The 13737-nt window shown below is 33.3% G+C and overlaps 1 protein-coding gene across 1 annotated transcript in view; it reads left to right on the forward strand.

Moving 5' to 3' along the window:
- Window positions 1–12691, forward strand: part of LOC128859813 (importin subunit alpha-7) — a 34535-nt gene extending 21844 nt beyond the window's left edge. Inside the window, exons 6-7 of the mRNA XM_054096903.1 lie at window positions 3595–3754; window positions 12182–12691. Of these exons, the coding sequence (XP_053952878.1) occupies window positions 3595–3754; window positions 12182–12366 (345 nt within the window). The 3' untranslated portion in view covers window positions 12367–12691. The remainder of the gene's footprint in view (window positions 1–3594; window positions 3755–12181) is intronic.
- Window positions 12692–13737: the final 1046 nt, after the last annotated feature.

The raw sequence follows: 13737 nt of genomic DNA on the forward strand, positions 1-13737 counted from the left end.
ATCACAAAAAATGTGGCAAAAATTGCAAGCGACGTTCGAGTTAAAAGGACCCGCTCGAAAGGCGACATTGTTGAAGAGAGTTGCGCTCTCGCATATGAAAGAGGGTGATTTGGTAAGAAGCCATTTAAATGACTTACGATGCAGTCGCGAAACTGAAAGAAATTGGCGTAGAGATCGGTGACGAATTGATTGAAATTTTACTATTGTACAGTTTACCAGACTCGTACGAAACATTCCGTTGTGCGTTTGAAACTCGCGATGCCAAAGCGCGAAATGCTTCGAAAATATTTGAAGAGTGTGAATCACGAAAAGTAAAAAATACGCAAAAGGCCAATATGTATAACGAAAAACAATGAATATAGGTGCAGCGGTGGGAAACGCGCAGAAACGAACGAAATGTTTGCTCTTACAAGTATGGTAAAAGCGGGCATTATGCAAAAGGGTGTCGTTCAAAAAGACAAAGCAATCGAAGAGCCAACAAAACCAAAGAGAAAAATGTCTCCTTATGAGCAACAGCAATTGTTTGTTTTTTGTCCAAATAGAAATGACAACTGGTGTTTAAACAATAGGTGTAATTCCCACATGAGCGCTGACAAAAATAATTTTGTTGAGCTGGTAGAACTAAATCATGTGTTAAATTTAGCTAACAATAACTGTACAAATATTATTGGTACAGGCGACGTAAAATAACAGTGGCTGAAAAAGGTTGTGAAAAGAATAAAACATTAAGGCATGTAATCTATGTTCCGTATTTGCATACTAATTTGTTGTCGGTATCGAAAATAACAAACAAGGGCTATGAAGTACATTTTCGCAAAAACGACGCAAGATTTATTGACAAAAATGTGGTAATACCGAAGTGATGATTTACATTTTATGAAGGACTATAAAAACAGTGCGTTTGTGTCTTGAACCAAAAGTGAATCAATATGACACTGCCGAACGGGCCACCCGAATGCATTTCTTTAATACATGATTCTGAACGTTGAGGAGACTTGTTGGAATGTAAAATTGTGTATAACGTACATTAGCATGCAACTCTGATTGTTTTATTGTTTTTGCTTTACTGACTTTAACACTTACGTGTATTCAAACGGCGAACGAATTAACATCTGAATAATATATATTAATATTACAAGAGAAAGAGAATAGACACTAGAGACTAGCCGTGATTATTTACTTGGAAGCAAAGCCAAGTCAAAAGTTTGTTATCCAACAGTTTGTTTAATATTTATTATTTTCTTATAAAAGTGTATTATATAACAAAAATCCAGAAAATCCATATTTCAAACTTTGTAAGAAAATTATAAAAATTCAACAAATTTTATATAAATGTTATGCCCAGGGGGGTGTATATGTTAAAATATTTATTTTCCAGCAAATACGTTTTGAAACACTCACCCAGTGATTTGCGCTATAGCAACGAAAATAATTTCAATTTACGCACAAATATGTTTACTATTAACTTGTAAACACTTTGTGTTTATATACACAGATTTTGTAATTTTAGAATGTACATATGTATGTGACACTTTTCTTATTAATTCAAATTAATTATATGCGCTCCACGTTTTTTATTATAAACTAGCTGACCCGACGAACTTTGTTCCGCCCTAGAGGCAATAAAAAAACAGATTTTTGATTTTATTAAGTTAATTTTTTTATTAATCAAGTATTTCAATGAAGCTTTAATAGATTGCACTCTTCAGTTAAGCACCTTGTGATACACGACAGTTTTTGTTTTATTATCAGGTGCAAGAACAAACAACGCAGATGGTTTTCCGACCCGTGAACATGCGACATATGATTGACCATGTGAGAACCATTAATTTTCTAGATTCAGACCACAAACATTCAAGGATTGGCCTTGTGATTTGTTAATGGTCATGGTGAATGCAAGACGGATCGGAAATTGAAGTCTTTGAAACTCAAACCGAAGGTTGGTTGGGATCATCGGGATCCTCGGAATGAGAACTTCTTCACCTTCGAATTTCTCTTAGAGTATCGTCGCGTAAATCACATTGTTCATCAATTTATTTACCACCAAACGCGTACCGTTGCAAAGTTTTGGTGGGCTTATGTTTCGAAGCATGATTACTACGGAGCCAACTTTTAGGCGTAAATTGTGCGGTGGTAAGCCAGGCACATCCAAGGAGTTTAAAAATTCAATTGTATTGGCTTCATCTTCATTTGTTACACAAATTCTTAGCCGCTAAAATTGCTCGGGAATGCTTTGGGAATACTTTATTGAAAAGTTCGTCTAACGATGAGACAAAGTTACAGAAATTCTGAGGAAATGAAATCAATCCGCTCGATTCGTCGACAGGTATTCGACCATTACCGATAGTCAGTAATTGCTCAGAGAAATCTTCAGTAGATGTATCTTAAGTAATGCAACTCTCATAATTGTTGTCAGCTGAAGTTTCTTCACATAGCGCCATAGATTCGATGATTTGAGGCAAGCGTTTATTTCGTCTTGGCGAAAGTCACCAGACAGTAAAATCATTGCACCTCCAAAACATCTCGAGTCATTGCGTATATCTTTCAATGTTCGGTTAAGTGCTTCTAATGCACGTTTATGCGCCATTGTGCATTCGTCCTAGATGATGATTTTCGATGCTGATAAAACTTTGGCCATTGCTGAGTTTTTTGAAATATTACATGTCGGTTATTAAATTTTTTGAAGATTTAACGGCAATTTTGATGCTGAATGAGCCGTGCGGCATCCTTCTAACAATGTGGCTGCTATTCCAGAAGAAGCAACTGCAAGCGCAATGTTGAATTTCGCACGAACAGTGGCTAAATTTACTGACATTAGGAATGTCTTACCAGTTCCACCAGGGGCATCAAGAAAATATAAACCACCATCATCAATTGCCTTCATTAATGTATCATAAACTTCTTTTTGTTGGCGATTCAACAGTGGTACATTTGTTTGAACTACTAAATCTACTTGCTGATCTCTGTTATTCGCTCCACGATTTCGCATTGCCAACCAAGCCGTTTCATGGGCTGCTTCGCTTTACTGTTGTGATTGAGAATAAAAATTCCTGTGATTATATATTTCTGACAAAATTTATATTATCAAATTTTCTACTTAACCATAGACAAAATTACGTTTAGCTGTCATTTGCGACTTCACGGAAACGCGTTTGAATGGTCCTATGCTACCGTTTCCTGGTCCTAAGCTTCCTCTCCACCAATTTTCAGCCAAATCGGTTCAGCCGTTCCCGAGTTATAAATAGTGTAACTAACATGACTTTCTTTTATATATATAGATTTCATAAATGGTTTATAATGAAAATCAAATTTATCAAGAATAATCTACGAGTCTAAGAAAAATTATTTTCTACTGTTTATTATATTACATTTATAGAAACGTGGTATATTGCAATTATTGGCAATTATTGCAATTTGCGAAATTACCTTTGTTTGGTTTTGTATTGTACAATATTAATATTACCCTTCTTCGAATTTTCCAAATCTTCCTGCTGGTTTTTCTAAACTCCGCTTGTAACATACTTCTTAATTTTGATTTACAATTTGTATATTACTTCTATGACAATCACGCTCTTATCTATTTATTTTCTTTAGGTTCATATTGGCTGTATTCCACCGATGTGTGACTTTCTAACAGTCGTTGATTCAGACATCGTTCAAGTAGTTTTGAACGCACTGGAAAATATTTTAAAAGCCGGAGAAAAATTCGCTGCACGTCCAAATCCGTACGCAATGGCAATAGAAGAGTGTGGAGGTACATATGCTTATTATTTTATTTTATAAGAGCTTACATTATATAAGCTTTAAAAAATATTACTATAAAATCATAACTAAGTGTGCTAAACAATTTAGTAGTATTAAGTAATAAAATAAGTTTATGGCCCATATATGGTATTATGGAAATCTCCAAATTTTTTAAGTCCATTTCCGTCATGGGCAAAATTTGAAGACCAAAATGGAAGACCATGTTGCAGAAGTTTGTTACGTTTAATTCAGAAGGACTGAAGTGGCAAAATTGCAATTAAATAAAACGGTATAGTTTTGCAAAAAAAATTTATGAGAAATGAACGAGCTATTTGATAATAAATTATAGAAAGGTATGGTAATTAGCAAAACAAATTTCAAACTCAAGTTATATTTTGAATTTATTACATTTTTATGACTTTGGTTCATAAAAAATCTCCCGCATTTAAGATGAATTTTCGAATACGCTGACTTCCCTGAAACAGTTTGTAACTTTTGTAGCGTTATAAATACACATTTCGAATAAAAGCCGTTTGGGACTATAAATAAGCTTTTGGCAATAACTTTATTCCAGAGCCGTCTACAAAAAAAGATATTTCGAAAATGAGCAAAATCGAGCTATTAAACATAGCCCATAAAGTCTCCTTTCAACTTACAAATATTTTTAAGTTGAATAAAAACACAATAAAAATGCATAGTTCAAAACATGTGTTATATATTTATTTCCTCATTGCATAGTACATAAGTTAAAAAACGAAAGTTATGAAATTTTTTCACCTCGTTTTTTATATAACAGTAAGCAATTGCAGCAACATGTAAATATAGCAACCAAAACAGAATGTCGGCATTCAATTTTAAAACATACAGAAAAAGCTTTATAAATAATATTTTGCAAAGCCACTTTACTTGTTACTACATTAAGTCGAATTATTTCTTTTAATACCCACCTGATCAAAAAGTTCCCGTAATATATTCAGAAAAAACAAAAAAAGTTTATTCCTCAAAAGGTATATTATGGCCCTCAAAGTACTCCCAATCAACTGCAACGCACTTGTGCCAGCGTTTGATCGATTTTTCGCCTTCGATTTTTCCATTACCTTCTCTTGGCTGTTTTAACACATTCCCCGTAGTGGCTTTTTGACTCCATCAAACAGAAAAAAATGCAGGGAGCCATATCAGGTGAATTCGATGACTGTTGGATGGTTTTCGTTTCGTTCTTCGTAACAAATTCACGGATAATGATGGCGCTGTGCGACGGTGCGTTATCACGGTAAAAATTCACGAGTTGTTTTCGCACAAGTCCTTTCTTTTTTGGCTAATTGAACAATTTATATGGTTAAAAAAGTAAAACCTTAGTCAAATATGAAGGAACTCTAGATGCAAGAGTTCTGCAGTAGTAGAAAGTTGAAAGTACGATTTTGAGCTTTCTACAAGGTTAGACTATTTAAGTCATTTTGCCAAATATGCATCAAATGCCGTCGGCCATTGAGGAAATCGAAATTGATGAATTTTTCATAGTTCTCATATGGCAGGAATAGATGGAGCATTCTATTGATGAGGATGGCCCAACAAATTTTTTTCTTTAGGCAAATGGGAAATTTGTTTTTATTTAATATTTTATCCGTGCTGCCAACAGTTTAAATATTACCATTGAATTCCCGTGGAAAGATGTGCTTTGTTCCAAATTTTATATAAAATGTTTACAGATGGATATTATTTAATCTTCTCTTCACAAATGTCCAAACAACGATACCCTATGCTTGTTTACAAAAATAATTATTTGAACAATTTTTATAGGGAACCTGAAAACCGCACCAAAATGAAGAAAAGTGTTGAAAATTAAATATTTATCTAGATTTTTTTTAGAAAGCATACTGGATAATTTTATGGACGTTAGTTAGGGGAAATTAAAAAAATACATAAACATCTGTATCCATTTTTCAGTCAATGCTAAAGCTGTTAGTGATATATATAGTGGCTATTTATCCACTTGACTAAACACATTTTATCATATTTACGAATTTTTCGTAATACTCCTTTATTCAAGTTTTGCCCTTTCCTCGTTTTTGATCGAAGATCCTTGGGCATTGCACTCTGTTAAGTTGAATAGTACTTGTCGCAAATACTCATTTATCCAACAAAGAGATATAATAGCGGTCAATGAATACTTGACTACCTTCTCTGGGATGTGTTAGAAGTTTTTGTCCGACAGTACCACCAGTTTCTAAATGTTTATTTGGCTTACCATCGGTCCTTGTGTATATAAAATAATTCAGTATTAAATCATTATGCGACGCTAAAACAAAGCTTTTAATCCTATTGGATTTGGTTTGCTTTTTAAATATTGTTTCAGACTCGATGTTCTTGAAAACGGAGACTTTTATTTGAGGTCAATAACACATACGTATCCTTCGAAGTTTCATGCACCCGTCTCAAATAGGGGCCCCTACAAGTTCTTGATCTCCGAAGGAACTGAATTCAAAATCTATGCCATTCCGCTCCTTCATATCGTCTTCATCATTCTGCTAATTTACCTGCCATTTTCACTAATATGTTACAAATGTGCTGCTGGTTAAGCGGAAAAATGTCAAAAATAAGGGTATTCGAATAAAATGGCTTATAAAATCTATAGTCTCTCTCTCTTAGCTTCACTGTCTGTGGTGGACCATAGCTTCATCAACAAGCGTCCTCCAATTCAGTATCTCTCTTGCCTCATTTCTCCAATAACGAGCGTTCATCGCTTTTAAGTTTGGTTCTACGTCATCAAGCCGTCTTGTTTTTTGGGAATTCTTATGATGTGGCCAATCCATCTCATCCGAAGCGCTTTAATAAAATGTATTACATTTTCACCACCAATAAGGTTTTCAATTTCGTTGTTGTAACGTAAAAATCTATACATTACCTTTTACCTTGTTTATTGAAAAAAAGGTGAGTGCTGAATATTAACATGAGCTCCAAGTGCTTGGTTTTGGTTCGAGATGAGCGATCTTCTCCTACACTTAGCACGTACTGGCCGCAGTTTTGACGTTGCTATTTTTATTTAAGGATCCGCAAATCCTTCAGGTTTTAGTTTTGTAAGCTTTATATACATTTTATTGAAAAATCAAAACCTACAATCTTTTGATTTCGAACAATAATAGAAGAAACAGCACTTATATTACATTTTACTTTCTGTCTTATTTATGCCCTAATTTTTTATCTGGGGAAATAAGTGTAAATAAATTAGTGATTCGCTTTTTTTCTTTCATTTTACTTACTTTAATATACAAATTAATACAAAAGTGTACAGCGTGTACCAAATTAAAGTTAAAAAAATAAGAAATATAAATTAGTTTCAGTTGTCTGCATAACCCCACAAAAAACTTAACGATACCAAGTCGCAACTTCACTGCTTTCAACGCTAATTCGACATATGTAAATTTATTTAAATATGTATATTAAATAAATTTAATATGGGACTACCGAGTTTACATGCCGAATTTTGCTTATTCACATAGCCAACAAGGTGAAAATAATGGAGTCTCATCTATTACACAGTCCTGCGAGGGTGAGTTCCTAGAATGGCTGTACTTGTTTCTTGTAGTTTTTTATGCGCTGAAAACGAATCTGACCTTCAAAATGCTCCATCACGTCAGGATTTTTGGTAAATGAAGCCTAAAAGGTCAAAAAATGGCCATTTTAGCCATTTTTGATAATTTTTTTTGGGATAGAAAATTTTTTCATTTATTTATATAAAATTAGCTTACAACATAAATCTTATAAGCTATTTTAAGTTAGGGGCTATAGCAGCGAGGCCTTAAGCTCGATAATTTTATATACATATGCATACTTCCATTCTTAAACTTAGTAGATACAATTTTATTTTAAATCTTATGGTAAAGATTGGTTCTTTTGAGGAATTTTGTTATTAGGGATATTGACTCAAGAGAAGGGACTGAGAGGTGTGAAATTGGGTTTGTGTTAGTGAATATTTGTTCTCTACAGGTAGCATACAGGGGGCAACTCAGTAGAAGATGAGTTACTGTGACTAAGATATCTGTGTTGCAAGTACAATATAATGGGTTTGTGTTATTCATAAGATGGCCATGTGTTATTTTCGTGTGTCCTAACCTAAGGCGTTCGAATTTTATAATGTCTAGTCGTGAAGGTTTTTTATTAGTTTTTTGTAGAAAATCTGTTATATTGGTCTTTGTGTAGTTAACGTTTTTATACCAGTCATTGGTTAGATTCCATTCAAGGAGTTGTTTGTTGTAGAAGTGTTGTTTAATATGATTTTTAATATCGAGTAAGTTGAAATTGTCTGTGCTAGTTACTGGGCTTCGATGAGCTTGTTTCGCGGATTGGTCAGCGAGGCTGTTCCCAACAATATTATTGTGCCCAGGCACCCATATTAAAATAATTTTTGGGTAGTGTTGTGTGATAATGTGTCTGATTTTGTTTGGGTAATAGTCACTGTTATTTATATTGGCTATGGAATTAAGAGCGGAGAGTGAGTCTGAGCATATAGCAACCTTTTTTCTCTTGTGCTTTACTAAATTTATTGCTTCAGATATGGCAATAATTTCGGCTGAATATATAGAACTATAATATGGAATAATTGATATTTTTATAATTTCATTTTCTAGGGTTATGCTATATGATATATTTTGGTTTATCTTTGACCCATCAGTATAAATAAAAGTATAGTTGGAGTATTTGTTTTTAACTTCGTTGAACATTGCATGATATTGAATCGGATTTGTGTTGTTCTTGTTGAAGATATGCAATGAAGTGTCAATTGCTTTTGGGTTAAAGGACCATGGGGGATGGATATGAATATCGTATTTAGTTGGCTTTAAAAGTATACCTACTGCTGAGCAAAGTACTGTTGTTCTGCTTATAGCAGACTGTATTTTAAGGGTGGTTGTCCTCTTCTTTAGGTTATTGACGATATTGTAAAGCGGGTTGTCTTGCTTTGTTATGAGAGCTTTAAATAGTTTAGCAGTTGTTAGGTCTCTTTGATTTTCGAAATTCAATATTTTTGATTCAAAAAATAAATTTGCGATTGGTGTAGAGCGCAGGGCTCCCAACGCGGTTCTTATTGCAGTGTTAAGTAATGACTTGATTTTGTTTATGAGATAGTTAGGAGCATATCCGTAAAGAAAAATGCCATAACTGATTTTGGGTATAAATAATGTTTTTACAATTGTTAAGATAGATTGAGTGTCGCATTGAAATTTTGGGGAGGCTAGACATTTCACAATGTTTAATTGTGTGACCAGGGAAGTGCTTAGGTGATCGATGTGGGAGTTCCATCTGTATCTCTTATTGATAATGATTCCTAAAATTTTTAACTCATCACAGGGAAAGAGGTTTATGTTTCGTGAAAGCACAGTACATTGACAATTGTGCTTTCGACAGAGATGAATGTACCGATTTTTTGTTGGTGATAAGTTTGCTCCTGAGTAATCGCACCAAGTTAAGATGTCGTGAAAAAGGTTATTCAGGTCAATTATTGGACACTTTTCTTTATTTGATTTAATAATAATGTTAAAGTCATCTGCGTAGGCGCAAAAGTCAATTTCTTTATGGAATGATATTACAGAGCATAGTTTTTCATACGCAATCAAGAACACAATGACAGATAAAGGGGATCCTTGGGGAATACCATTGTCTGTTGACCAGAAATCAGAGAAATGGTTATCTATTCGTACCATAAACTTACGATTTGACATAAAATTGATAATATAATTGGTGATTTTGGGGCCAACCTTCCATTTTACGAGTTGGTCAACTACCGTGTGTATGCCTATTTTATCATACGCCTTTTCAAAGTCAAGAGAAATAATTGTTAAATGGCTTTTTGATGAGAGCTTGGCTGCAGCTAGATAGTCTAACAGTAGTAGACTATCTGCTGTAGATTTTCCTCTCTTGAAACCCATTTGTCGGCTATTCAATAATTTGTTTTTTGTTACAAACCACCAAAGCCGATTTTCTATTATCCTTTCTAGAACCTTAGCGAAGCATATGTTTAAAGATATCGGTCTGTATGATTTTGCTTGTGTTTTATCGGACTTTGGTTTTGGTATTGGTATAATAATGCTGTGTTTGAAGGACTGCGGGATAATTTTGTTATGAAGAATCGCGTTGAATAAATTTAAAAGGCGCTTTTTAAAAATTTCAGGAGAGTTTCGCATCATTGGATATGTTATCCTATCTAAGCCTGGAGTTTTTCCTTTTAGCTTAGTTAGTGCAGATATCATTTCCAGATGATTTATATCTTGTTCTAATATATTCGCATCTCTACAGGGTTGTGCATACACTTGAGATTGTAAGGTCGCTCTTTTCCTGTTTTGAAAGCTACTTGGAAAATTTTGGTCCGAAGCTGAATTGCTCCAGTATTTAGCCAGCTCATTAGCGATATCTTTTGGATCTGTGTGAGATTGATTGGGATTGTTTAGGGACTGTAGGCAATGTATACCGTGGGGGAGTTTGTATCCACAAAAGCGTCGTATAGTCATCCAAATTTTCTTTGTGGGGGTGCTAGGACTAATTTCTGCTGTAAACTTTTGTATCGAACATTGTTTGGAGGTTTTAATTTCTCGTTTAAAGGCAGATTTTGCTTTTTTATACTCAATTAAATTTATTTCAGTCATGTTCGATCTGAATATATGAAACCGCCTGTTTTTCTCAGCTTTTAATTTACTTAAGTTATGATTCCACCACGGCACTGATCTTTGTTTTTTATTATTTAAAGTTTTTGGTATAGATTCATTAGCAGACTGTAGAATAATTTTCCTAAGGTTGGGTGCTTCTGCATTAACATTACGGCTGATAGGTCGGGTTGACTCGAACTGTCTACATTTCTTTTCAAATAGTTCCCAGTTTGCAAGATCAGTTTTGAATGAAGTCTTACTTGCTGCGTTCGGTTGGTTAATAGGTGGGAAGAGAGAAATGAAAATTGGGAAGTGGTCGCTTCCGTTTAAATCATTGTGAGTCCTCCAATCAGCGTGAACGGCAAGATCGGGGGTACAGAGAGTCAGGTCTATGTGCGTGAGTGTATTGTGTGTGGAAAAGTGTGTTGGTGATTTGTCGTTTAGTAGAACGAAGTGAGATTGATTAATAAAATTTGACAAGATGTTGCCCTTCCGGTTGTTGACGCGTGAACCCCAGCTTTGGTGCCAACAATTAAAGTCGCCAGTGATAATGCCTGAGTGATTAGTTTGATTAAATACAGTTTCTAGGTTGCGGTAATGAAGATTGTAAGATGGGCGACAATAGGCTGACGTGATTCTGAATTTTTTTGTTGAGTGTATTTCTAAAGTAATGTTGTCAAAGTCCTTTTCAGTTTGAATTATTTCGTGTTGTATAGATTTATGTATCAGTATAGCTACACCACCGTATGATGGGTTTGAGTTGAATGAATACAAAAGGAAGTTGTTTGGAATTGGGATGTTTTGGAATTGTGTCGGAATGTGGCTTTCTTGGATAGAAATAATTTTAGGTTTATAATTATTAATAAGAATTAGCAGTTCATTATAATTATTAATATATCCGTTTATGTTCCATTGTATGATAAGTAGTGTCATGATAAATTGTATGAATGAGTTTATCTAAGTATATATGTATGTGTATAAGTATAAATGTATAATAGAATCTAAGATATAAATTGAGTAACTAAGTTATTGATCTGTAGACATTGATTCTGATGAATCAGAATCGATATCTGCAATAGGTAATGTTGAATCGCAATCTTGCTTAGAATTTCCCTTCAACTTGTTGATTTTTTTTAACATGGCTTTTGTTCTGTTAGAAATGTTTTTAGGGTAGATTTTAGTTTTATTAGTATCGTTGGGTATAACGTCTATTGGCGTAACTGAAACTGTTAATTTCAAAATGTCATAACTTTTTTTTTAAAAATCGTACAATAATTTAAAAAAATGAGTTTTAAAGCTAAAGAGTTGTACTATGCGACCTTTTCGTCGAAAATTGAAAAAAAAAATTTGCTATCCCAAAAAAAATTATCAAAAATGGCTAAAATGGCCATTTTTTGACCTTTTAGGCTTCATTTACCAAAAATCCTGACGTGATGGAGCATTTTGAAGGTCAGATTCGTTTTCAGCGCATAAAAAACTACAAGAAACAAGTACAGCCATTCTAGAAACTGAAAAAAGTTAAATTTCGCAGGCCTGTGTTATTCTTTGTTTACTTGCGTACAATAAATGCAGTGGGTTTTTCGTTCCGAAATAATTTAAAACATTTCCCAATGTAGATCAAGCCTAAAGGGACTTATTTCATTTCTTGTCAATCTGCTGGACTATACTTACTATGACTCGGAAATAAACTTGTATTTAGGGCATTCTGTACATATATATTGTAGTATTTATGCATTATAGGAATTAAAATTGTAATTTTGAATAGAATATTTTATAATACATATTAATCTATTTCTTTTTAGGTTTAGACAAAATTGAGTATCTACAGTCCCATGAAAACCGCGACATTTATTACAAATCATTTTACATAATCGAACAATACTTTAGCAACGAAGAAGAAGACTCTCGTGTAGCACCTACAGAAGAAGAAACACAATACGCATTTAATCCAAATGTAGATACTCCGAAAGGTGGATTTTTATTTTAGCTATTGAGTTAGTGTGTCAACTACTCGTTGAGTTTAACTGAGAAAAGGATTTCTAATTACAAGTATATATATTTTATCAATTTCATAATCCTACGAAACATGATTAAAATATAAATTTTTGTTATTGTAATTTAACAAAGTAAGAATTGATCATTTTATTAATTTGTTTGCTATAATTTGAAAATAAGGAGATGTTTACATTTACACCTATATATATGTATATTTTGGAAATTTTATTTTATTTTTATGTTTGGATTTTTGGACTGTAATTTAATATTAATGATTATTTTCGCATTGTTACACTCTTAATAAAAATTTAACAAGATATTCAATATTTAATTATATTTTGATGTATTTGGTATTATATAACAAAGCTGAAAGGAATTTTACCAGCTATTGAAATTAAATTGCTTATGTATATGATTGCTTATATGTCATCTCTATTCCAAAACTAGGTATTTTATTTAAACTTGGAAATTTTAAAATCAACGTGTTTGTGTGGACTACCTTTTAAATTTGGTTCAACATAAATATGATGAACCGCGGCAAAGATAGAAAGTACGTCTTCAGAAGATTATATCGTTTGATGTAGAAGTTTTATCGACGAAAACAAATACATCGGAGCCAATAAAATTATCTAGTACGTTCAAAATGATTTTGTTTTTGTATCAGACAAAACAAGCGAGCAAAGTGAAAAACAAGAAAAAATATGGTTTCCCTCTTATTTATTGAAAAACTCAAGTGTTAACCTGCAACCATTTTGGCATTTATCAATAGTTGGTTATTCAATATAAAGAACAACATCAAATTTCAAACTCTATGTTTACTATTTTAGGAGCTGCTTTGGAATACGAATATGGTTTTTCTACAATTCCAATGATTTTTATGACAGGAGAGCAGGAAACAGCATAAGGGCTGCTAATACCAACAATTCGGCTGTGCCCACTTACATTGCTTTTTTTTACTTATGCTGCTGCTGCTTACACCAACATGTGAACTGTGAAAGGCAATTTGAGCTCCATTACTTCGTAATCACGCGAAATCTCAAGCGCCGTGGACAACTATTCAAAGGCGAAGGCAGACCTATAAATTATGAAAGATACCGAAATGTTGTAATTAGTCTAAATTATAGCATTGAGCTAGATGAATTAGCTACGAATAAAGCGTTACTTCTTACTCCTTTGTTACGGAGGACGATATTACTTCTTATGCTGCTAGAAATATAATATAAACATTGATAAAAATCAAATTTTATGTTTTAAACTCTTAAAAAAGGGTACTGATGTCCAAAGTTTAAAAAAAATTATTTTAAGTGAGGAGTTCCACCATCGTTATTTGACCAAATTCTGAAACTATCGATTTGGCCTGCTG

This window comes from Anastrepha ludens, chromosome 4, assembly GCF_028408465.1.
Source record: "Anastrepha ludens isolate Willacy chromosome 4, idAnaLude1.1, whole genome shotgun sequence".
In the NCBI taxonomy this organism is placed as follows: domain Eukaryota; kingdom Metazoa; phylum Arthropoda; class Insecta; order Diptera; family Tephritidae; genus Anastrepha; species Anastrepha ludens.